The 27,430-nt window shown below is 40.7% G+C and overlaps 1 protein-coding gene across 4 annotated transcripts in view; it reads left to right on the top strand.

Moving 5' to 3' along the window:
• The window catches only part of LOC146369785 (carboxyl-terminal PDZ ligand of neuronal nitric oxide synthase protein-like), a 242,441-nt gene that overhangs the window by 141,805 nt on the left and 73,206 nt on the right, over window positions 1-27,430 (top strand). For 2 of the 4 annotated variants that reach the window (XM_084909585.1, XM_084909584.1), the window contains exons 6-7: window positions 12,930-13,071; window positions 20,009-20,226. In XM_084909585.1, coding sequence (XP_084765711.1) covers window positions 12,930-13,071; window positions 20,009-20,226 — 360 coding nt within the window. The remainder of the gene's footprint in view (window positions 1-12,929; window positions 13,072-20,008; window positions 20,227-27,430) is intronic. The other 2 variants (XM_084909586.1, XM_084909587.1) reach the window with 1 other exon arrangement.

Here is a 27,430-nt window from a genome sequence, read left to right as displayed (position 1 = left end):
CATTTCCTCAAGGAGTCACTTGAGCAAAAACAAGTCAAGAAGGTCCCTGTAGATTCAGTAGCTGTGTTAAACTGCTGCTTTTAATAGCAGAATGACCATTTTTACAGTCTGGAACAATAGCTAATTTCTCCCTCTATAATGAAGGCAGGTGGGAGGAATTTTTTTAATGACAATGTTTGTGCTGTTGGTGCCTTTGAAGTTTTATTAAAATTGTGTGACAAGTTTTAAAGTCTTCCAAGACGTTTGTGATTTGTTTTAGTACAGTGAAGTGCAGTGTTTGTATATAACTAGGGATGGGTATCGTTTAGGTTTTATCCGATACCAGTACCAAACCGGTACTTTTGAAATGGTGCCGGTGCTTAAACGGTGCTCGAACCGGTGCTTAAAGAATCAAGAACACAAACTTTGTCCAAAAACCTCTCATGTTTAGCTGTTTTTTTGTGAAAAGATAACAATCTTAGCCTTTTCTGCAGCTATATGGGATATATGGTATCACTCTTGGCTGGAAGCAGTGCTTAATCAATGGAAAAAAAACACAAACTTTGTCCAAAAACCTCTCATGTTTAGCTGTTTTCCACTTTTTCTTTGGTCATTTTAGCCTTTTTGGCCAGGGTGAAGGGAGTATCTGCCATCAAACAAGTTTGCTAGTTCACCTTACATGCATTAATGTAATAACGTGGTTAGCCTACTCAACGTAAATTACACACAAACAACATTAAGCTACTCACGCAGAGAAGAACGGCTGCTGCTGCATCATCATCCATCATCATTTCTGCTACACTGGCAGGGCTAGGGGCCAGGACTCTACTCTTCGGGTTTTTGGGGGATGTTGCTAACTCCGGGTCCGATAACAGGCACCACACCTGCAGTAGATGTGCTCGGTGTGAGGTCTTGCAGCAAGCTATCAAATACGGTGCATTTCTCGGCTTTTCACAAAATGCTATACGTCGCTACGTGTTTCATCAGATTCGAGGAGTTACCTCCTTTGCACAGTATCAGCTTAAAGCACTTGTTGCAGGCTGCTGAGTTTGCATCTTTTGCTGTGAAGTACAGCCAGACTTTTGACCGCTTCGCCTTGGGCATTTTTAATCTGTAGCTCTGCTCTAAAAGAACGTACGTACCTGGGCCCGCCTACTACGCTCGCAAAGGTAAAATGATTGGCTAGAATTCAAAGTGTATGACATCTCAGGGAAAGAAAGCACCGAAATGTGCGCTGCTTTTCGGTCTGGTTACTACCGTTTATGTCAGAACCGGTACCGGATACCGGTACCCATCCCTATATATAACTCACCACTGTTTATGCTTGTGTGTGTCTTACACCCAGTGCATTGCAGTGTATGGATCCAGCTTGCTAAGCACCCATGCTACTGTTAGCTGATAATTTAAATTTCTACCTGATTTTAATGTGACTCCTTTTTGCACCAGAAAGTCAAGATGGTGACCTTGAGGCGTCAGTGTGTGGTGTTCACACACATGCAAATGATGTAGCCACATCACATGGATGGTGTCACCACATCTTTTATATAAGATGACAAAGAGTGAAAACCATAAAAAGTTAAAAAATGAAAAATTCTAAGAGTACGGTTTGAAAGGATAACGTCAAATTCTGAAAAAGACTAAATCAGAAGGAAGCACTCTGGCATAATGAGAAGAATAAAGGTAACCATGTCAAACATGCAATAAAAATGTCATTCGTGTGGTTTTGTGTGAGTGCACGTGGAAACCTGTGAGTGGCAATTAAGAAGATGATTAAGGAGACTTTATTCTCCTTCTAACTACCAGCAGTCAGAAAATGGCTTGGCTTTATATCACAGCGGCATAAAAAAGGCTTCACTGGCTTCACTTCTAACACTTAGGCAGGTTGTCCTTCTCTCTGTCTCTTCTCTACTATGACTTATGCTTTCATTCATCCTCCTCCTTCTCCAAATCAGTACTTCAGTGGATGCTAATGAATGGTCGAGTCTCTGTTATGTAGAATTGAAGTGTGGGTGATGGAGCAAAGAGTGTTCATCCACACAGTGAATGCCACATTGGCTCCAAGTCCACAGACGGTACTACTCTATTTAAGAGGCAGCTGTAAGTAAGAGCAGAAGCAAGAGGTGGTGTCAGAAAGTGTTACGCCTTTCAGAAGCCATGTTTTGAATATTATATATTGGAAATCCACACGCAATATTCATAAGAAGCCACAGTGATCAATGATTGCGTGGTTTATTTATCGCAAATCAAAAGAAATAGGCAAATGTTTTGACTTATCACTGTTCAGGTCAGTTTTTCAGCCACTTATTTTTAAGCCTGTCTCCTCTCACATGAGCTGTCAGTCTTTGGAAAGTCTGAAGCAGTGAATGCAGCACCTGCGTCACACAACTGCCCCTGCCATGCCTTGTTGTTGGTGGATATTGGTGTCACTAGTGGTGCTTGAGATATGCAAACAAGTTTTTGAAATAGCTTAAAATATATCAAACCCTCTATATAATTTTTACTTTACAAGTTTTTACATTTCAGAAAGTATATGTTTAAACTTTATATTCTGGCCTACATATGGTTATATATGTAATAATGGCAGTCAGTTAAAGCAGTATATGAATAAGGCGAGGTTGTATATTTCTCTGGTTTTAATGAACATTGAATACAGATAATTTAGTGTAGTGGCATATTATTTAGTCTAGTCTAGTTACATAATTATAGATCAATGTATAAAGGTGTTTATATTAATATAACTAGGGTTATATTTATTTATAGTGCAATTTGCATGTATTAGATTATATAATCAAAAAAGGAAACATATATATATCTATATATAATGATCTAAATAGTGGTATTTGCTTCTTCCTATTTTCAAACAGATATTGATTTAATCTTCCTTCCTGTAAGTAAGTTTCTCTTTACACTGCTGTCGTCAGTGTCATCCATTAGAGCTTCAGTGTTTTGTAAAAGGTCTTTCCCAGTACAAGTCTCACAAGATTTTGGTGGTAATCCTAATGAAGCTAGCCCAGCTTTAGACCATGTCATGTGTTGGTATCATTACTCTGTCTAATCTTGGCGATATCTGCATCAGTGAGGCAGGGGCACTTTAACAAGCCTAACATAAAGAACGGCACTCATAAGGATCATAAAACATAATGTGGATAACTTGGTTTTGGTCTTTTAAACCTGATAATTGACTCTATATATTACAGCTCAGTAATAACATGTCAAGCTTTAATGTAGAGTCCTGCTGTTGTTCTGTGTTTTTAATTTATCTACCCAGCTAATGGATGTAGTGAGAGCTGTGGTTATTGTGTCAAGTGTTCCTTGAGTTCATTTAATGAAATTCTCATTGAGATTTGGACGGAGAAGATTGCAAAGGCCAGACTTTTCTCTTGAGAGGGAGATTTTTTCCTCGTGGCTAATTACATTAGAAAGTTTGGGGTAAGGTACAGGGTCAGTACTGCCCGTTTCAAATAAGAGATTAGAAACTAAAATGTCTTAAAGAACAAGATGTGTGTAGGGTGTATATTTTTACGTGGACGGTGTTTAAATGTAGCCACTGTAGATTTTAGCTTTAAAGTGAAGAATCAATGGTTTCCTCGCTGACTTTGTAGAGTGCTGATGTAAAATGATATAAGGCCAATTCAATGATAAGGACTCACTTTGTTCTTGATACAGCTTGGGGAAGGTAATTTGATTTGATAGCCTTTCAGCACTTTTTATTGAATATCCATATCTCAGTGAAATTATCCTTCTGTCTTGAGCTGTAGTCTCTCCTCTCTGTTAAAGCTGCGTTGCTTCTGCACCAGTGGCAGGACTAAATCAAAGTTCCAAATCAAACAGAACTGGAAATAGGTTGGGCATTTGTTTTAAATTACTCCTTTCCTAACACTACATATCAGTCGTGTTATATATTGATGATTAGATTTCCCTGCTGAAATGTAAACACAGGCAGAAGTCAACTGGCTGCCCTGACATAACTCTGTCTTATTCTCCAGTGTTTTAGCTTTGTGCTATTTACAACAACCGCTATAAGCTCGCTGAAGCTGTCATGGAACTTGACAAGTCTACCCTTTTTTTCACTGGCTTATTTGATGATTTAATGAGGTTGTTCTCACTCCCAACCCAGGATGTGGTCAGGATCCTTTGGCTTCACATAGTGAGACACTAAGCAACCCTTAAATGTCATTTTTCCAGTATACAGGGTAGTGCCGTAGGATAGTGCAAGTTCTGCAATGTCTAAAACAAGCACGATGCAACTGTGGGCAAAACCGTTGTCCAGCCGTGTTACACCATGGTAACCAAGAAAGCAGGAGAAGGTTGTGGCAGACAAAGTTTAACCTTTGACAGTTGTTTATCATTTTATATTTGTAACCCAAACCACGAGTTCACTGCTTGCCCCTGGAAGCTTCTTCAACAGCAAATTGGTCCCAAAGAATTGGCAAGACCAAAAATAGTACAGAATACCCTTTTGAAGAGCATGAGAGCAAGGGAACGTTACCCTGCCCAGAACAGGGTTACCAGGGTCCCACCCTGGATCCAGGCCTCCTACAGGGGCCTGAGGGCATGGTTGCCCCGTCTTTGCCCATCCCAAAATACCTAGATTGGCTGTAGGGGATCAGTGCAGTGGATGCAGAACAGAAGTGGAGGTCCTAGTTGTACCCAGCTGTCAAAACTCACTAGAGCGACAAAATATGTCCCTCTGTTACTCACTTTGAAATCCAAGATACAGTGTCTTGGGAAATGGCATGTTAAAATATGACGGGAAAGGTTTCATCCCCAAGTGACAAACTAGGACTGAGAATTTGTTACATGTTCTCAAATTCACACCAACAAGATGATGTTCCAGTTTACTGTCTAGTGAGTGACAGAGGAAAGGGGAGAATCCAGAACATTCAGATGCTGTCTGGCACTCCTGCCACAGAGCGAGTTAATTAAAAGATACTGACATTTAAACAAATCCTGGAGAGAGAAAAGGTGACAGGGGAGAGAAAGAAGAATCAAGAAAGGTTGACAGAAGCAGTAAGATGGAGAAATTGAAACTGGTTTGGGGGGAGGGGGGTTGTATGATGTAGCCATGTGTGGTGCCTTGAAAGTAATGGTTCAGAAGAGTCACTGAGACGTTATAAATTAATTTCGTTACACTTCACTCACTTCATGCTGTCATACTGGAGCGCATTCACATGCACACAGAGACTTGTCCATTGATTAGGAGTTATTTCACTCTCATAATATTCACCTGCAGTGCCAGAACTATGGTATAATTCAGCAGTCCCCAACCTTTTTTGCGCCACGGACCGGTTTATGCCCGACAATATTTTCACGGACCGGCCTTTAAGGTGTCGCGGATAAATACAACAAAATAAAACTAGTACCGGTACCGAAAAAAAGAAGATTTATTCATAACACACGTGAAAAGACCCAGGAAAACCGAGTTAACGATAAAAACGATAACAAAATAACGCTGAAAACTGATAAAAACCCTGAAAATCATACATTTCACACCTGAGCCTCAACTCTCGCGGCCCGGTACCAAACAACTCACGGACCGGTACCGGTCCGAGGCCCGGGGGTTGGGGACCGCTGGTATAATTCATTCCTGTTCCCCCTCTAATTTCAATCAAAGTGTTTGAAGATCAGACTATGCTGTGCCCTGATCATTATAGTGATCAGAGAGCGTCTAATGCAAATCTTTAAAGGATACGCCAGTGAAATGATCTGTCTTATATGCTATAGAAGATTTGTATACACTGAGCAATGGCTGTGTAAGTTGTAGAAGGACGAGAGGAAACTGTCATCACAGAAGGAATAGACATATGAAGAGAGAGATACGTGTCAATTCTTTAATCACAAGCAATTCCCTTGCTCACCACCCCCGCTCTTGTTTACCCTGCTCTTTCCTAGATTATATTATATTCCCATTTGCCCCTTATTTTTGCCTGTGCCAAGACTTGCAAGTGGACAGCCAAAGCACCGCTCAACCTCTGTGGGTAATTCAGGATAAATAATGCATCACACTTTTGGACAGACTTCATCTCTTCATCACTGAGGAAGATCCAGCTCACCAGAGGCTTGATATGTAGAGAGGAAAGGGATAGAAAGGCAAAGATAAGGAAAAGATACACTTTTATTTAGTTGAACTGACAGAGAGGAAAAGTGATGGGGACAGAGTTGGAGACAAAAAAGAGGACTTGACAGAGATGGTGACAGATGTCCAACATAGGCAGCAGCAGCCTTTCCAGCAGGATATCGAGGTTTTGCATTTGAGTGACAGATCTTTTAGTGATCCTGTCAGCTGCCACAACTGGAGATTAGCTGGAGAATTGGCTGAAGGCAAAAAATGTTCAGATAAAGCGCAAGTGTCTTCATAAAAAGTTAGTTAAAAAAATTGTGTTAAAAGCAGCATTGAACATAGTGGTATAACACTAAGGACATTCAAGGAGTTTCTATATTAAGAGGACCTAAAAGGAACAGTTAGTTATGTCTTTTTTCAGTTAACTTCAATTTAGTTCACTTCAGTTCAGTTCAAATAATGCCACATCACAGCAAGCACATCACTTTATATTGTAAGGTAAAGAGCCTGCATACAGGAAAAACCCCAAACACTAACAATCGAACAACCCGGAGATTAATAAAAATTAATAATTAAATGTAGAGCATTGTGTAAGCACAAAGATGGGCCTGAAAGCCGAAGACTCTGCTATCCGTTCTACTTTGAAATACCCTAGCAACCACAAGTAAACCAGCAATCTGAGAGTGAAGTGTCTCTCCAGTTAATATATGTTTACCCAACTAAAATACTTGGTTCATGTTGAGATTGGCAGCATTGGTTGGACGTGTTAACCTGAAAGCATGTTGTCATGTGTTGAAGACTTGGAGCTTGGTTCTGAGAATATAAAGTCATTGGGAAAGTGTTTACTGACAATTAGGATACTTTTCAGACCCAGAGGCTACATCTATTGTTAATATAAAGTCTGTGGTTTGGTTCATTTGCCATAGATAGTTGTATGGAAAGTCCAGTTAGACCAAGGGTGTCCAACTCCAGGCCTCAAGGGTTTTAGATATCACCCTGGGTCAAATTAGTTCCTTACCAGGCCTCTGGAGAACTTCAAGACATGCTGAGGAGGTAATTTAGCCATTTAAATCAGCTGTGTTGGATCAAGGACACATCTAAAGCCTGCAGGACACTGGCCCCTGAGGCCTGGAGTTGGTCACCCCTGAGTTAGACTGAGTTTGATCCAGACTCAGAAATCTGAGTCTGGATCAAACACCAAAAGACTGCAGTCTGGTTGAAAAGGTAAACAGCGGACAGTAATGCTATGAATGTGATGTTGGGAATAATTGGAAAATATGGTTGTGTATTTATGATATGCAGCTTTTTGTTAACCCAGCTGGCTGTTAAAATGAACAAGGGCATTTTTTTCTGGCATTGCCAATCTCAACAGTCATAACTAAGGGGCAAATTACATCAAAAAAATATTTAAAGACTTTGAACAAATGGCTAAAACTGTATTTGTTGAAAGGGACTTCACATTTGGCACTTTTGACTTTGCAAGGTTTTACTTCTTTAAGATGTTGTCCCAGTTCAGTTTCAACAGAATAGCAACAGAGAGAATCTGCTCCACGTTAATCTCACTGTCTAAGCACTTAATTGTCCATAAGCACATTTGACCAGAAGAAGAAAAAGCTTTTTTTTCTGTCCTTTGACTTCGATTCAGTTTTTCAGTCTCATAGGAGACCTTACCAAAGCAGCAATCAGTTATTTAAGCCCCCATGAAAAGGTTCAAGTTTTCTTTTGTCCCAGCGACTCTGAGAAGCGGGTCTGTACTTTTATTACAATTAAACTTAACTACTGCAGCACATTGCACTCTACTCTCCCCCCAGAAGCTTTTAAAACAATTGCAGCTTACAAAGTACTTCTGGCAGACTGTAACTGGAGCAAGTGGAGTGCTCACATCACTGCTGTTTTAAAGTCCCTGAACTGGCTCCTGATGCTTTTGAGGATAGATATTTAAGATCCTGGGAATATGGATGTCTTCTTAAAGAAGCAATTAAACTGGTTGATATGCTGCAAAAAAGACACCTGACCTGTGTAGTGCCCTCAGTCTTTGCTGCTCACTCTAGCAAAGATGAAAGACTGTGATGGATTTGACTTTGGCAGTTTTGGACCCAAAGTGCCTTAAAAAAATTCTCCTACTTATACATTTATTCTCCATAACCCTGAAACCTGCGTATCTCTGTTCAGTTATAAATTATTATATCCATCCTTCCATCCATTTTCTTCCACTTATCCTCATCAGGGTTGCAGGAGGGGCTGGAGCCTATCCCGGCTGCCATAGAAAGGCCATGGTCAGGTGGCAGATTTAGGACTTCTTGCTCTTCTTTTTTTTATAAGTGTCTTGAAAAATATTATTCCTTCTAGGCTGGACAACTGCAGTTAATTGTTGTAATTTAGGTTGTTGAAAAGTTCTTTAAAAAGCTGTAGAGTTGATCCAGTATACTGCAGAGAAAATATTCTTCCTGTTAAAAGGATGTTTTTCCTTCCCATTGTCATCAAGTTCTTCCTAATAGGGAGTTGATTGATTGTTGAGGTTTTCTCTCCATTAGTGTAGGACTTTTACCTAACAGTATAAAGCATCTTGAGGTAACAGTTGTTATATTAATGAAAGTGAATTGAAATTGAATTGGATTGTTGCTGCCTCTGCCCTTATTACTTCAGTATGGTATTATCATTGTTGAGCTCCCAGCAGCAGCCCATGTCCCAAGCATTTTTTTCAGCAGTTCAATGAGGTTTGCTCTTTTGTTTAATGGGAGCATTTAGTGGAACCAATTTGGGGTTTTGTTAGTAGGATTAAGAACGAGGAAGTCATCTTTCTGAGCCAGAAGCACAAAAAATGTGTTGAACTGTTGAGTCAATTACAAGAAAGGGGAATTGGAGAGGAGGAAAAAAAGGACTAAAATAATGAAAAAGTATAAAGCGTTGTTTTCAATTGTGTGTTTTCCAACGCGTCGGTGTGCGAGGCAGGGGAGCCGAGCTTTGCTGTGTTCGCTGTGTACAATAACACCAGAATCTGCTCTCATCCCCGGTATGACTGCCTGTGGAACAAACATCTTCAAAGGGAAACACGATTGTTTACTGTCAGTCTGAGGACCAGCATGGGGTGAGAAGACATGAATGGGGTCCACAGAGAAGGAGGAGATGATGTGGGGGTGAGATAATGGAGGAGAAAATGAAGAAGATGGGAACGGCAGAGCGTGGAAAAACAGAACCACGGCTCCAAGGAGGAAAGATGAGTGAAGGATGCAAGAGTTGCTCCAAATGTGAGATGCCTGCAAGTGTATACTTAACATTTTTGAATAACATCATCTATCATTTTCAGAACAACTTTTTCCTTGTTTTTAAAAAAAAAAAAAAAAAAAAAAGTTGAGAATTAGGTGAAATAGGAGGTTTTGCTCTGAGTGGAGTTTTGCCTTCAAGGGTCACTAGTTTTTTCTTTCCTTTCTTAATGCCCGTAGAGCGATGATGTCGCAAGATACTAACACTCGTCTCCAGAAAATTAGAAAAGAGAGAAAGCAGATGTCAGAATTGAATACATCTGTGCATCTCTTTTAATTTGCATTTTTATCACTATAATCTTGAACATCAGCTACAGCTATTCATGACACCTGGTTGGTTGATGACACTGTCACTGAATACCAATAAGGAAGATGTGTTATATATAAAATAATGCTGATTGAACTCCTGAAAGGACGATGAAGCAGAGGATGATTGAAATTGGAAATGGAAATGATTTGGCACAGATATTCTTGGTTGAAAACAAGCTCCTGCTTTACACAGATCATGGGATTTGACTACCTTAATTGCAACAACCTGTAGCATGCAATGTGGTGGTAGCAAAACCTCCAAATCTGAAGCCAGAAACCAGTGGCATGCTCCTCTGTGGTTGACGGAAATGCTACCCTAGCTAAAGATTTAACTCTCCGGGGATCTTGACGCAACATGGAGCATGAGCTCAACTGGCGAATCGTACGTGGTCAGCTTAACCGTTGTGGTGAACCAGTCGGATTATGTGCCAACCGTCACTTATGGGCTTCACATATGGCCACAAAAATGAGGTCAATGATACAACCAAAATGAGCTTCCTCCGTAGGGTGGCTCGGTTTGATCTCAGAGGTGTGGAGAGGAGCTCGGGCATGCAGAGGGAGCACAGAGTGGGACGCCTGCTACTTTACACTTTAATAAACAAACTTAGGCAATGCTAAACCAAATGCTTATTTTGCACCTCAGTATTCTATTTGAGCTGACAGCAGGTTCTTTACTTGCACAGAGTGTATTTCTGATGTTCATTTTCATTGAAAGTTTGGCTTGAATTTTTATTTCTATGGTTTTAAAAGTGTTTTTTTTTTTTTGAGAGAGAGAGTTTTCAAATGGCTTTATGCTGTCAGTGACTTTTAGTGAGGTGACTGAGCACGACAAAGTGGAGGTTCATGGAGCTTTTATGCCAGCAAGGCAGCTTAGTCATCACGACTGTTGATTCTGTAAGGGTCAGAAGGTATGTGACACACTGGGAGGTCATAAATTCTTTCTGCTGGTTGTGCCACCTGATGGCTGGTCACTATGGTAACATCAGCACTAAATTAAACTGAAGCAAGTCGATTTAATTTTAAAAAATGAATAATAAAATGTGCTGTAAGAAGACTGCAGACAAACATTACTACTGATACAGAAACACATCTGTGGGCTGAAGCCAAAGCCCAGGAGCTCAGATGCTGTCAAAACCCACTAACTCATCAACTGTTTTCTGATCCCATACAGAGCTTGCACTAATGCTGTTAGCACTTACAGGACACAGCTTCAAACTAGTCCAGTGTTGACAAGCAGGGCAAGAAAGGATTTGGTCCTTCAGTCATGTGTGTATTGTGTTGTGGCTTTTAGGCCACGCTTCATCCATTTATACTCATTCAGCTGAGAATGAGTGCTTTACAATGAAATCTTTCCTGCCTTTACACCTTTCTACTGTGAGGAGATAGAGCAGATGCCTGATAGGAGATAGAAAGCGTCTAAGTTGTTTTCGCCTGACCTGCCTTTCCAGAGCAGGGCCGAAGGAGGAAAGAGGAGGGGATGAGCAGAGACACTAAAGTCGGTGTGCCTGCGGGTAAAGTGAAATCCAGTCAAAAGTAGAAATTCAGAGTTTGGATTATATTTTTAAAAAAACAGGCTGCTGTTTGTTTGAAATGCCTTAGGAGGAAAAAGGAGAAATTTCTCAATGTACTGAAATACAAACATCCCCACCACCCCACCAAACAAAAAAATAAAAGCAACAAAGAGCTGCACCTACAATACAATAATAATAATAACTAGAATTATTCAGAGAGTACAAAGTTCTGCTGAGGCGGCTCAGTCTCTGGGCAGTATTTACTTTTAAGGGAATAGTATAGTAGGAGTAGGCTAACCTGTAAATAACTGAACATGAATAACGTACATATATAATATTATATATATAATATTATATAATCTAATACTACCGTATATTGCTAATTAACTGGGCATCTCATTCTCTTTCCTTTTGCAATATTTTCTTGAAGATAAAGCATTTTGGGGGTCAACTTTGAAATTCAGATGTGAAATCAAAAGCGAGGTCAGAGGTCATGTGACATGATTTATGGAGGCAAAAGAATCCCCCTATATTGTTCCCTGTATTCGTATTTATTAATGCAATAGCAGTAAGAGACATAGTTTTAAATGGCTTCTCACTTTGACCTTAGATCGGTCTATTAACCTAAAAGGAGAGGTCAGAGGTCAAATGTGATGTGATATTTTAAATCTTTATACAGTACTGTCTACATGTTGACAACACACACCACACTTGTAAGAATTATAGTTGCTTTTTGTCAGTTTTCCACCAATAAATCTTGAAGACCTCGGGGGATGTAAGCCACATTTTACTAGATTGTTAACATGACCTCAAGTTTACACCCTTGAAAAAAGTAATGAGAAATTATTCAGAAACTTTCCAGCTAGTGAGTACTATGTGTCATTTTTGTCATTTATGTCTAATTTTTCTTCTTCTTGACATAAAAAGTTTAAACAGAAACCTGAATCTTTACCTGAACCTTTAATTTTTTTTAAATTAAAGGAAATACAACATGTAACTGATGCATTTCTTTTTAAAAAACTGATATAGCTGGGCAACATGTTCAGGATGTAAGCCTTGCTCTGTGACAGCTGGGATGGGCTCCCTGAATTGGATCAAAGATAGATGGATGAAAGCAAGTCCACTGAGTCCAAGAGAAATAATTCCACATTTACAGTACATCGGTAGAAACATAGTCTCACGGGTGAAAGCCCGTTCATTTCTTTGTAGCTCTGCCTCTTCCTTATGTAGACTCTGTGACTCTGCATTTTTTTCCACTACATGTCCATTCAGTTTCAGTATTTTTCCTCCCCACTTAAGTTGCAAAGCATCACAACAATGTGATTGGTCAGGTGCAATGATGACCCCACAACAACATCATGATCTCTTAACATAGTGATCTCAGGTACCATCATGTGGCCCAGTACATCCATGTAAGAGTGAATCACCAGCTGACCCACACACCCGTGTTCTGGGCTTGTTGTGTCTGAGACAGGAAATATTCTAAGAGTGATTCTGGGTCCAGTCGGAATCCAACACTGGGCTCAGTCTTATCTGGTAAAATCCCCTGGTGGCTTGTGATGGGGTTTGCATTGCCTTATACCCAGAAACATGTATTGGTTTCTGGGTAAACACCTGCAGAAACCCAATCAGAGGAAGCCTAAGGAGAAAGATGTCACACTAGATGAAGTCGATTAGAAAATGCAACGCAGCAAAGAGTTTTTAATTTTTCTTTAAAACCAAATGTCAACACAAAAATGCAGCTGATAACACTCTGAGAATCACGGCTACATTTATTTGTTTTTCTTTGTCTCCTCACCCTCGCAGAGCCAGGCCATGCGTATCGTTCGGACGGTCGGGCAGGCGTTTGAAGTTTGTCACAAACTGAGTCTGCAGCACACGCAGCAGAACACAGATGGACAGGACGACCACCACAGCGACAAGAACAGCAATGACTCCTCCGTCACAGGTAGACACGAACACCATTCCATTTTTTATTCTATAAAAGCACTTCTGCTGTGGCCTCAAGTCTGTTAAAAAGTGCTTACTGCAAGTTCAGTTGTGCATACTGTGATCACTTTGGAGAATGGTGGAGCTGCAGAGGCACTAAAGACTGCAAGGTGAAAGTTGCGTGCGAGTTTTCAATTTGAATTGAACTCATTAAAAGACAAAAAGTAGACGTGAGCTCGCTGAGGAGAGGTCAGGAGCAAAGGCAACGAATGATTGAGTGACGTTTTGTCTCAGGGTAATTCATTTGTTGTTTTACCTTCAGCAGGCGTTGTTAGTGAACGCTGACAGGCAAGTTCATACAGAGACAGTCTAAGATTGTTTTTCTGCGAGATGCCAGAAATGTTATTTTGCCATGTAAAGCGCCCACTTAGATAAAACGCACTGTGATTTTAAGATGAGTAAATACAGCTGTTTACGAGGTTTACTTTCAGATGAGAACTGTGCAGGGAGTGAGCGGATAGATAGACGTGTGTGGGTTGATGTAATGTAGTGCTTCAGAGGCATGTGCTGTGATTGTGCTGTGAAGGAGACTCGAGGCTTGTTTGGCTGTGGCAGTAAAAACATTGTCGGTGTGTCTAAAATTAAAAGCAGACCTTGAGAGCAGACTTTCTGGACCATTTTCATGTGCCAACAAAGGGCACATCGCTAATAGAAACAGCCAGGCTTGTGCTGCCGATAGACTGATAGACCTTGTCTTTTTTTTTTAGACGCCCATAACAAAACATTGTTAAATTGAGTGCCTAAATTGTGGGTGGATTCAGTGCTGCTCTTTCATATTAGCTGGAGGTTGTCCAGGTGGCTGAGTGAATAAGACTCATACTTGTAATTTCCATCCTGTGTAATTTCCCCCTGCCTCGCTTATTTCCAATCACCTCTCTGCTTCTGCATTCATAGAAATGCAGAAATTATCCCCAAGATAATTTATGGTTACAGTTGATATGAACATCATTCAAAATGGCATGTTTATGCCTTTTTACTGCAAAAGCTTTTTTTTTTTCTGTTCCATCCTCATTATGCAGCAAGTCTCTCTTCACCTTTGTCTTTCCTCTCAAGAAAAATGTTCTCTGTTTGGATGCTGCACTGTTGCCATGTAGCATCCAAACAGACTGATGGCTGTTGGTTTTTGCCTGCTCTGCTCCTTGGTTCACCACCATGAGACTAATTTACGACGTAACCAATTCATTATTTTTATCTTCTGATAAAATCTAAGGTGATGCCTCCTGTTTTAACATAAATCTGTTGTATAAACTAAATCCGATATAAATTTAGCAGCTATTCTCCTCAAGGTGGCCTCGTTGCCAGCCTCTGGTCTGTTTGTCCCCATCAGCATCAATGTGTAACATACGTGAAGTGGACTACATAGAGATATCATGGTCCTTTGATGTCTAAAATAGAAGCCGTGCAACCACTGGCAACTGAGAATATTAAGAATAGTAACTGAGGGAATGTTGTAGAAGTTTGTTAGTGTCTTTCCGTAACAAAACGTAAAAGCAAAACTGGAAGACATGAAACTGATTTAAAATATTAATATAACACAATTATAATTATAAAATAAGTATTTACTAATAGTCCATAAGCACAAATCTGTGTGTAACCTACGCGTATGAACATTCATCATCATTCATCAGCCATTTATAATATTTGTATCTGAATTTGTTTGTACAAACAAATTTAAGTGTCTCTGACCATCTGGACAAGCAAATGAAGTGTTATTATCCTTATTATTGTTATTAATGCTAAAAATTACAGTTGAATTTTAAATGATAAAAGAATTATTACATTTAATATAAAGAAAACAGAATATTCAATTGAAAGGTGTAGGCTTTTTATATGAACCTGTGTTCTTTATCTTCTCTTAAATTATCGTATCTTTCATTAAAAATATCGTTGCTGGATGCAACAGGCTAATTTCGTCGCATTATTCCAATCTGCCCTGAGTTTCTGATCTCTTTTGATCTCCAAATTTTGTTCCTTTATTTGAGCCACGGTGGGTGTCTCAGAGGAAACCATATTCAAAACTTCTATCATTTCAGCCAGTTCAATTCAGTTTTATTTATACAGCGCCAAATCACAAAAGCAGTTGCCTCAAGGTGGTTTATTTTGTAAGGTAGACCCCACTAAAATACACGCAGAGAAAGACCCAACAATCATAAGACCCCCTATGACAAAGCACTTTGGTGACAGTGGGAAGGAAAAACTCCCTTTTAACAGGAAGAACCCTCCGGCAGAAACAGGCTCAGGGAGGGGCGGGGCTTTCTGCCACGAACGGTTGGGGTGAGAGAAGGAAGACAGGATGAAAGACATGCTGTGGAAGAGAGCCAGAGATTAATTACAAGTAATGAGTCAATGCAAAGAGGTCTATTAACACATAGTAAATGAGAAGGGAGCCTTTGGACATAACTGTTTTAATTTCTTCAGCTGGACTTTCTGCTGCTTTCTTGCCTTAGAAGTACAGTAGCGTCACCGCTTTCTCTGTTCACCTGGAGGCATTTCCTTAGAAAGAGAAATGTGGGCGGAAGAGTATGGTGATTATACGAGACTGTTGGTTCAGAACTGTTCTCGTTTATTAACAAATGTAGGAACAAAATAGGCCAGTCACATTTCATTAATTGGACAGTAGTATAGCATACGTGCTTATTTTTACACTGGGGGTTTGGGGTTATACCATATTAGTTGTGTTTGGGCTCATTGTCATGCTGAAAAATGGAGATGTTGCCAATCGGATGCTTTTCAGATATTAATAAAATTAATAAAAGCATCCATTGAGTTGATACCCAGGTTATCGGCTTTTCTAACTTGTCTAACGTTGTGTTGTCAGTTTCAGTTTTAACCTTGAGATAGGAAAGAGTCCCAGGAAGAACCAGTGAGAGTCCATTAGCACTTGTTCTATCGGATTGTAATCCTAAAAAGCATGTTTTTAATGCCCTAAGCAAAATGTGAAAGAAGTGTCATCAGTTCCATTGTGGAAGTCCTAAAAGTAAAGCAAAATCTGAAGGGCTGTCAGCACATTCCCCAGTGCCCACAAACACCTACACACTTCGCACAGTCATGATTCCTCAGACTGCACTAACAGATTGTACTGGAGACGCACTGCACATACACAGCTGTAGATGTGCTGTAGATGAGATTCCTGCCTGTATTGTGCCCAAACTGGAAAGAAGGAGAATGGTATGCTAGAGTGAATATCATGGATGAGTCAACACAGAGAAACAGCACAACAACACTGGTGGGCTGAGCTACTTTTATCCGCTGCCTGATGTCTGGACGGCTTGGGTTGTGTGGCAGCCCGGGGACACATGGCTCTCAGTGGGGTCTTGAGAGGACAAGACAAGGAGTCATCAAATGCAGCTCTTTTACACCATTGTTCCAGATCTTACAGCAGCCAGCCACTGGTCGTGCTCCCTGCCCTGATCTACACCGGGCAGGGATATGTTATCTGCAGATTCCCCTCCAGCCCTCCAAAGACGAGCTCGTTTTCACATGCTGATGAGCCCGGAGATCACCCACACGCTCTAACTGTGCATCGCACACACATTGTAAAGAGGACCTCACATGCATACAAGGAGAGGTCTGTACACACGCACTCACTGTCACGGTGTGTTAAATAACACAAGCGCCGTCACGCACAGCCAATGTGCTTATCTGAAGAGCTAATTATCATGGCAATGAGAGGAGAGGGGAGGAAAAAAAGGGGGAGATAGTGTGCTGGAGGAAGGCATGTCTAGTTGAGATGAGGAAGAGGAAATGATGTTAGAGGGGAAAATAAACTCAGGAGGAGGATGAAAGGAAGAAGAAAGACCAAATGTAGATTAGAAAAGAGGAGAGGGGATGGAGAACTGGGTTGAACAGCAGGGAGTCACAAGAAGGAAGGAAAGGAAGAGAAGAAAGTGTGCAGCAATGTTTCTGTACTGTTTCAGAGGAGTTGTCCAACCCAGACTGAGTAATATAAACAACAAAGAACTTTGTAAAGTCAGCTTCCAACCTTGGAACTGGATCTAACGAAGCCCACTGAATGATAACAAGTGCCAGTGTCATTACAGTTCAATTTAGCATGAGTTATAACAGAGCCACAGGCGTGAATATCCATTCAGCAGTAACTAGATAGTCAGTGAATGCTAAGTATACTGGGTAAAAAGCCCACGGGCTATATGATAACTTTTTTAGCTACAGTTTAAAAGCACACAAAACAAAAACTGTTTATTTGAACAAGTTATTTTGATTCAGTCAGTGTGATTTTTGACTATTTTATTCATGGAGTGACAAAAAGCAACACAACTGCACCTGCTTCCAGTTCATTTATACCTGTTTAACCCTTTGAGCTTTTTTCAACTAAGAAACAGTAAAAGCTCAGAGTAATTTTGGTCATTTTGAAGCGCTAGTGATTCCACAGTTTTCTTCCCCTTCTCTTTCAATTCACACTCACTTATAGAGTAATGAACCACTGCAGCTGCTGCTGCTGCTACTTTGGTTTTAAAAGATTTAGAATATTCCAGTAGCTTAAACAAGGTAAATTACTGAATCTGATTACATTTTTATAACTCCCCCCCCCCGTTCCCTGTACTAATCAGAAAAATATTCACTGCATATAAGTTTCCATGCAGATGAGTCTAATTAATGGTTACCCACAGTGCACTTATGTTGTCTCCTGGCTTCCTTCAGCGTTTTGGAGACAAAGAAGGGTTCAGTTCCCCCTTCCCTCAGGTCAACCCTGCCCTTCCCTTACTTGCACTTCTGCCGAGGCACTGGAGACCTTTGCCACCTGGGCCTCCTGTCACCACCATCTGCACCCACAGTGGACTTGGGTGGGCACTGAGGCTGAAGGCAGCTGACTTTCTTATATGAGCCGTGGTTTGAGCCTAAAGCTTAATTTGGACTTCTGCAGTGAATCTGTGTAGAGCCTGCAGTGTAACATGCACAGGTGGCTAATTTTACATATCACTTTTCATTTGAATTATAAACTTCGGGGAAATCTACTTTGCTAAACCTTTATAAAGTGCTTGAAATAATAGTTATGCCATATTCATCATACCAGGATCACACATTCCAAGAGGAAGTGTTGCTGTATGTAATCATTTATCCAAGACGTATAACGCTTGCTCTCTTTAGTCATTTGTAAATGGCTCCCACCCAGGCCCATGTATGCACCATTTCTGAATTTGCAACAGTCTCCCCGCAAAGGAGCTTAGCTCTTTTCTTCTCTCAGTGTAATTAACAATAACAAAGTCATCTGGAAAGAGTTGAGGCTGAACTGGGAAGCAAAGACAACAGGGGGAAATTATGTCAGTAGCAGAGAGCACAGGTAAACACCGGACAGCAGAGCTTTGCCAGTTGAGTAGAAAGGGTGAGTATTACGAGGTGTAATGGAGGAAAAGGTGAGAGTAGTACTGGCAGCAGATTTTGAATGGTAAGTATTGGAGATGACAAGCTGTGCTCCTTCCAAACTCTTGGAGAGGAGGTTTGAGTGGAGGGGGAGGAGAGGATTAATAGCTGGGTGCACAAGAGGGGGAAACGAGCTGAGAGAAGTGACACCCTGTGTGGTCTTCTGCTGCTGGAGCCCATCTGCTTTAATGTTTGATTCAGACATGCATTCTTCTGCATACCAGGAACATACAGTGCGGATTTTATCCTGTCACTGAATCGAATTGAATAGACCAGACCATTCTTTGTAACCCTAGAGATTGTTGTGTGAGAAAATCCCAATAGATCGCCACTTTCTGAAATACTCAGACCAGTACCATCAACCATAACACATTTTCTTTCCCATTTTGATGCTCTGTTTTAACCTCAGCAAGTCATCTAGACCATGCCTACATACCTAAATGCATTGAGTTGCTGCCATGTGATTGGATGATTTGATATTTGTGTTAACAGGCAGGTGAATAGATGAAAATGAGTGTATTTCCACTATACGTGGAGTTGTGTGATATTCTTATATTCATGCTTAATCGCTTTATTTCGTGATAGCCAGTGGTGGGCAGATGGATTTGCCAGCTGATATAGTTTTGCCAGTGAAGGGAGTACAGCCCCTATACTAGTCAAGTGTGTTTTTAACAGCTAGAAAACAAATGCAATTTTGTTTTGTGGGCAGTTTTCAAATGCAGTGCAGTTTTGCAGTTTTATGGAATAAAATATGGAAATACAGGCTTTCCTTGGTTACAAGGTTCACATTGAATTGGGTGAAGACAATTCCAGGTACTGGAAGGAAGTGTTTCAGTGACTGTGACAAAGTTCTACAGAGGAAATATCTGAAGGCAGGAGGAATCTCATAACTGAGAAATCATTTCTGGCATATATCAAGTTAAATCAACATATTTCTTTTTTTTTTTAATTGACTTCAATGGTACTTTTTAAAAATGTCTTTCAGTGCATCGATCTCTCATAAACTGTTGCAGCTTTCAACAGTGTTTTTACTAAATTAACATGTTTGGATTGCTGGAACTATTAACAGCAACAAAAGTAGTCTTTACCAAATAAAAGGAAAATGGATATCTCCATTAAAATTTTGATTAAAAGCGATGGGGCCACATGCAGAAGAGTGGGAGGGCTGGCTGTGAACAGCAGCTGTTTTGATTTTGTGTCACGGGAAGTAATTTTGTTGATCATCACAGTTAATATCTGCTTTGTAAAAACTCAGAAACCACCACTGATTTCTGTATTGGAAATAAATTAACAGCAACAGGAACACTAAATGGAAACTCTCAGGAAGCCAGAGTGTGCTCCCAACAGTACATTTAATTTAAATTTACATTAAATTTGACCTCTGTGTGGCAATAAAAAAACTTTTCAACTATTTAGCATACTGTGGCTGTGTGGAAACTTTTCTCTTAAACGCTTTTATGTTTGTCCACCCATGTGTGTGTGCGTACATGCTCACGCCTACATGTGTGTGTGTGCAGGTGTGCGTGCTTATCCACCTGTGTGTGTATGTACTTTCCTGGGCTCAGTTCGGGAGCTAACAGGTGCAGAGAAGACGGCGACCGTCGCTGAAGAGACCGACATTGATGCAGAGGAGGTGAACCAGGCGCTAGCAGCAGAGGATCTGAACCTCAACAGAGGAGTGACTGACCTGGACGCCACAGCCAAGACAACAGATGTGAACCTCTCAGAAAACAAGGTAGGCAAACACTGTGTGTACAGATAGGCAATGTGGTTGCCGAGGTTCATGTATGTTCTCTGTATGTGTGGCAGCAACGTGGCATTACAGTTGGCAAATGGACAGGCCTTTAGCGCTTTTCTAGTCACTTTATGCTCTAAATTTGAAGCACTTTATCTACTGCACATCCGTGTCTGTTTTGGAATCAACAATTAATCTCACACATGTATGAGGTGGCAGGAAGGCTCTTTTACAAAAGATCCCAAACAGAAAAGCCCAATGTGACCAGGAGAGTCAAACTAGTTATGGTAAAGTTGCAGAGCAATTAGTGGTTGCCACTGTACTGCATGCAATGAACTCACACTCTTGTTGTTTCAAAGACAGGGACAAAGGCCACAACCACATGCAAACAGCTGCCATCTTCAAAGCAACTTTGGTGCATCAAAGCAGTGATAAACGACACAGTCAGTCTGCTATTAGTTTGTGATCGAATGTGGTCAAGTTACAATTACATGCAATCTGTTTGTGATAATGCAGCACTTGACTTTTACAAATCTGTTGCCATCTACGTACAAAGAAAGACGCTCACTTTGCTTTATAAAAAATATACCTAGTTGCCAACCAGTTGATTCAAGTCGCTGATTGCAAAGTGATGAGTTGCAGACGAGTTGTTTGGCACACTCTGATTGATTGTAAAGCGTTGGCAATCTGTGTTTCTAAATTAAACAGCAGTTATTTTGCGAACCTTTAGCAATTCTGAGAGTAGCTGCAGGACTATCTGTGTCGGGCCACGACTGTATGGAGGCAGGTCGCTTTCAGCTAGGTGTTTCACAGGTGCTAACTGTGTTACTACGTGGCAATCAAAAGTGGTCGAGGGTGTCGTACACTCAGTCATTTAGCCACCACAGCTGCTTGAAATCAGTTGTCAAATGTGAAAATATTCAATGCAGTCAACTGGCAACCTCCATTTTTTTTCATGGATCTAGGACTGTTGCTTTCCTGTTTTTATTCTAATGTTCCAATATTCAAACTGAGCCATCAGCAGAAACCAAATGGACACTTTAAGTTGTAAAATATATGTATTTTTTAAATGTAAGTAGTTTTAACTGTTACGCCTTGTTTTATGAAACATGACCTTTGCCCCTATGTCAGCGGTCCCCAACCTTCTTTGCGCCACGGACCGGTTTATGTTTTCACGGACTGGCCTTTAAATAATGATAAAAACCCTGAAAACCACACATTTCACACCCGAGCCTCAACTCTTGCGGCCCGTACCAAACGACTCATGTCCAGTGCCGGTCCATGGCCCGGGGGTTGGGGACCGCTGCCCTATGTCTGATAAATGTTGTGGAACTCCAGCATTATGTGTGTCATGTATTAATTTAACTGTATTATATATGCCCACCCCCCATCACGGAGAGACTGACGCCTAGCAGATAAAATGTGGTTAAACTGTCCTTGTTTGTATATCAGCAACTAAACAGCATTTAGAAGATTTAGGTCTCATTTACAAGTATTGTGGGTTCAATTGAATGAAGCACAAACATTTAAAGAAAGAGTTTCAAAAATTGTGTCTTTGCATTAGAAACTATACTCTAGTTTATTGTTGAGAAACCCGGCAAGAAATGAAGTATCTGCTACAGAGTTTCAGGTTAACGTGACTCTAAATGGGATCCAGACTTTATACAGATTTCTCGAAGGCTTTCTTTAATGTAAGATTTACTTGAGAAATCATAAAGTTTTCATTTTCATTTGAAGATAAATGCATGTAGTAAACTCCACTAAAATCAATGTTACACCAGCTCTGTGCTTGTGTATGGCATGACTGTTAAGAAAGTAGCTCCCACTACTTGGTTTCTTTCAGGAGCTATTAGCAGTGTGTTGGCAACCGAGCGCAAAGATGGCCAGTTCACGTCTTTGCGTGGCCTTGTAGCGTTAGAGATTTGATACTGCTCAGTCAGACCATCTGCTCTCTGGCCTGTGAAAACTCACCACTAGCATCTATCTATAACCTGAGAAAGGCTGTCTGGCCTGTCGGGAGGTGTGAGAGCATGGTTGTTTGGCCCGCTGGCAGAGCAGCATAGTAACTGTTTTTTACTGGATTTACAGTTGTATGCAGGGGTGTAATTGTGTTTTTGATAGAGGAGGCAGTGGGAGGGAAACTCTACGTGATGAAGGCAGAGATGGGGTGCAGGGTGATGTTTATTATGCTACTGTTTGGCTCAAGACCTAGGGCTCCATATCAAGCTGGCAACAGCGGTGCATTGTAATAATTTTATTACGTTTTTATTATTTATAGCTTCCCATAGCCTGGCTTTGCTCAGTAGTGAGTGGACAAGTATAGCAGAAAAGCCTGGACTGCTTTTATTTGTTACTTTCTATATTCATTCTTTTGAACCTGTAAAACATTGTCACAGTTACAGATAAGTCATACAGAAGTCAAACTTTAAGCTATAGCGTTTTTTTTGTTGTATAACTTTATCAGTCTCTCACATCTTTGTGGAGGAATTTGGGCCCATACTTCTTGACAGCATTGCTACAGTTCCTTGGTATTTGTGGGCATTTAGTCTTGCACAGCTCCGTTAGTGTCCCACGTTACAGTCAGATTGGAGTTTGGACTTTAACTGGGCTCTTGCAGCATCTGAATTCTTGATTTTTTTCAGTGATTCTGTTGCATTTTCCTTTTGCATGATTCAACTTTAGCCACATTTTAGCTGTTGGACAGTTGGCCTCGCTTTTGACTCTAGAATACTTTGGTATACAGAGTTTATGGTCAGCTAAACAAGTGCAAGGTGTCCAGATCCTGTGGCTGCAAAACAAGCCCAAACTATCACCCCTCTGCAACTCTGTTTGACTGCTGGTAGGACTGTGCTGATATCATGCATTTAGCTTTTGTTAAATGTGGTGCTGACGGTTAAGACAAGATAAGATAAGATAACCTTTATTAGTCCCACGTGTGGGAAATTTGTTTTGTTACAGCAGTGGACAGTGCAAGTTGCATAGAAAAATTAGAGAAAAAACACTGGAATAATATATCTATGAGATACTGTACACAATAGAATAGAATAAAATAAAATAAAATAAAATACTATATACAATCGAATAAAATAGACTACAAATGTTATATACAATTGAGTATAATACAACGATGCCAGAAAAGAGTATTGCACTTAGTGTTATTGCTATTGCACATGTGTGGATGTGTGTGTTTGATCAGTTGAAGTCTTTGTTGTGGAGTCTGACAGCAGTGGGGAGGAAAGACCTGCAAAATCTCTCCGTCCCACACCGTGGGTGCCGCAGCCTGCCACTGAAGGAGCTGCTCAGTGCTGTCAGAGTCTCCTGCATGGGGTGGGAGATGTTGTCCAACAGGGATGACAGCTTAGCCACCATTCTCCTGTCACTCACCACATCCACTGGATCCAGAGGGCATCCTAGAACAGAGCTGGCCCTTCTGATCAGTCTGTTCAGTCTCTTCCTGTCCCCGGCAGAGATGTTGCCGCCCCAGCAGACCACACCGTAAAAGATGGCTGAGGCCACCACAGAGTCATAGAAGGTCTTCAGGAGTGGGCCCTTCACTCCAAAAGACCTGAGTTTAGAGCCAAACATCTCCAGTTTGGTTTTCTATGTCCAAAGGGCATTCTTAAAGAAGTCTTGTGGTTTGTTAAGATGCAATTTTGGAAACCTGAGTTGTGCTGCCATCGTCTTTTTTAGAGAGAAGACTTGTTCAGTCTTTTGTGTTGTACTGGACTTTAAAATGCCAACTGAGGCTTATAGAGTCTGTAATGTAGCTGTTGGGTTTGTTGCAGTTTCTCTGATCTCAGAGTGAACTTGCTGGGACGTACACTACTGACGTGTACCTGACATTAAAGTATACTTGAATTCTCCAGACACACAAGTCCTTCTGTAGAGGTGCTCACACAGACAGATGTGCAGTTAATAAAGTACATTTGATTAGCAGCACCTGGCAGCTACCTACTTGTTTAAATTCTTATAGAAGGAGTCAAAGTATACTTTCTTGTTTTTCACAGGACAACGTAGAGCTCTGTGGAGATGTTCATTTTTACTTTTGCTGTGATGTAGGACTTCGTGCATACCACTAACATGCCAACTGCCCTGGCAAAACAGCAGCATTTAACACCCTGGGAAGAAGAACAGGCTCTCCAGACAGGCTACTGTTTTCACCTTTCTGTAAGCTTTATTCAGGCTAGTATTCATTTTCTAAAAAGAATGTTAATAAGAGTCATGAACAGACTGCTGTTGTCTAGCCTGAATAAAACAATGCACCAAGATTTATTACTGAGTGCTCTTGAGTGAAAGGCTGTGGCCTGAAGAGTTGCCAGTTTTTGGGACAAAGTTGCAACATTTGCCAAACATTTCTGCTACTTAGCAAATTAAAGAGTTGCATTATTTATTCCCTCTGATGCTCAGACGGTCACATTCACCCGACTGATTTGGAGTATAGTTTTTGTTTATATATCTTTTTAATTTCTTGATGGTCTTTTTTTCATCAGATCTCATAAAACGCTCAGGGCTGTGCTTAACTCCGGGTAACCAGGCTGTTCCTTATTCATCTTCAGTCAATGCTAAATAGTGAAACAGATGAGCTCCTAGGCAACACTCCAGGCCAGCGTTAAGTAAACGTCTCATCAAGACCCAAACGAGAGTGTTATGTCACCTCAGGCTTCAGGCGCACCGAAACATACCTGTTAACACACCACGTGAAGAGATGCCAGATGCTAAATCAGAGTTATAAAACCAAGCTATTCAGCTGGTTAACAGTCCTTGGGTCCCATTAACGTTAGTTATGAGACCCTTCATTACAGCTCCTGATTGAAAGCAACATGGCGTGAAATCACTGAAACAACGAGCTCTCGGCAGTGACCTCTATTCTCAGGTCACCGGAGGGAGCGAATGTCTGTGTGCGTGACACATTGTCGTGTGTTCATGTAGTGTGTGTATTTTTATTTTTTAAAATTTTCTCTCCTCTACACATATCATCAATCTTGCACTTTGACAGATTAAATGGAAATGTGCAGGGACAAGTGGGGGAAGGTAACAGTGAATAAGATGTATGTGTGTGTGCCTCTCCTGTGGCTTTGCGTTAGTACCTAAATATATATATATATATTTATATATATGTATTTTTTCTGTCACATAACCATGTGTACGCGTGTGTGTGTCTTTGTGTGTGCGTGTCCCTGAGGAAAGGGATTTGATTCACTACAGGGTTTCTTTGGAAGCTCATGAAAGGGAAAGCAGCCTGTGAGTGTTAAAGTTCATTCTCTTCCTGTCAGCTCCCATTAGACTGACAAATCCCTCGGCTGCCTGTGTTCAAATGATCCCAGAGGACTCGGAGAGCACGCATCAATCCTACCTTAGGCTTTCGGTCCATGGGGTTGAGTCAGGACGTCTTCATTTAAAGGGCTTGCCTCAGGGATCACAAAAAGTATTAGCCCAAGGCAAATTACAAAGACAAGTCATTGGGTGCAATGGAGAGACAAACGTGTGCTTTACATATTTCTGGCTCCTCTTGTGTTTTTGGTGAGAGATAAATGCTTATCTAATGGATCAGTCACAGTAGAGTAAAAATAGGACACCAGTCTCCTTGTGACTACAAAATCTCAGGGGTTTCCTGGTGATGTCATTGAATTTTCTTTTTGCTGTAGGAGACCATTTACAAGTATTTGTGGTGTCCTCTGTTCGCCCAGAGGTTAAGTGTGCAAAACCACTTTCAAACAGCAGGTGATTCCACAAGTCGTTGGGTGGAAAACTACCAGCATCCAAGCTCTCATGGTGCATCTCGTACTGGCTGCGATCACTCTTATACCAATTGAAAGTGAAGTTGCCGAGCCCATTTGTTCAGTAGTTTGCATAAGAGTTCCACCAGTGAATGAATAAAAATGTCTGAAACAAGAGATGAGTGCTCTACTTTTAACATAAGTATTTGTTATATTTTAGTGTGAAATAAAAATAGGAGGACGTACGTGTTTACATTGACGTGCTATAAAGTGTGACTTTAAAACAAATGCACTGATAGGGGTTTTGCATCTGGCCTACTTTCAGATGCTGTCAGGTAGGTGTAAATGCTTTATGAGAGTAATGCTATAGACATCACTCCACTGACAAATCACTTTCTGTCCTCTCCTTTTTTCCGCTGTCCTTCATGAGTTTTTTTATTTTGTTTTAAGCTCTAATATGGCCTAACGTTGTTGAATCATTAGACAGGCTTCCCACTCACAAGCTATGGTGCCCAGTGGGTAAGAGGCAGAGTCTGTTTAGTTTGATGTGATTTTATTTTCCTTGATCTGAAGTCACTAAAATCAGTTAAAAGTTGAATGTGCTGATTGTTTGGGGTTATTTCCTCCTATATTTCCCTTGTTATCAGCTTTACAGTTATTACAGTCTGGCTTTGGGATCACAACAAATAAAAGAAAGACACGAGGGAATAACCAAAATTAAATTAAATTTAGCTTTTATCAAATGCAACAAAAATTCAGGCTTGGAAATGAGAGTGGCAGAAAAGCAATCTGCCTGGTGAACTCAGATCCAACTATATAAAAAATCAAAACTCGAATAGAAAAGAAAATTGTGTCAGAAGAGTGAGCTGCTACAAGGAGGAGGCAGGTTTTATAGATCCTAGACACAGTGGCCAGCTGCCTCCACTTTCTTGATTAATTCCAGCTCGAGCCAACCAGGAACCGTGGAAAATCTCATGGCCTAAACACTAAATACCAACATATCAATCCAGTATTTGTTTAGATCATACTTTCTTTTTCAATTGAGGAAAACTAGAAGCAATAATAAGCAAAATAATTCATTTCAGTTTTATTTATATGGCACAAAAGTAACAATAGTTTCATCAAGACACTTTATATTATAAGGTAAAAACCCTACAGCAATAGATACAAAATCCAACAATCAGGCAACCCTCTATGAGCAAGCGTTTGGCAACAGTGGGGAGGAAAATCTCCCTTTTAACAGGAATAAACCTCCAGCAGAAACAGGCTTAGGGAGGGTCGGCCATCTGCTGCAATTGATTGGAGTTAAAGGAGGGAGGCAAAAGACACACTGTGAAAATGCAGAGTGGTGTATTAGGCATAGAGAATGAAAAGAGGTGAGTGAAGCCCCCAACAGCCTAGACCTATTGCCACATAACTAATGGAGCATTCAGGGTCACCTGATCCAGGCGTAAATTTAAGCTTTATCAATAAATAAGTGTACAAAC

This window comes from Perissodus microlepis, chromosome 17, assembly GCF_051167445.1.
Source record: "Perissodus microlepis isolate ML-2025 ecotype Zambia chromosome 17, ASM5116744v1, whole genome shotgun sequence".
NCBI lineage: Eukaryota > Metazoa > Chordata > Actinopteri > Cichliformes > Cichlidae > Perissodus > Perissodus microlepis.
The sequence above is the reverse complement of the archived record's forward strand: the minus strand, read 5'-3'. Positions and strand labels throughout refer to the sequence as shown.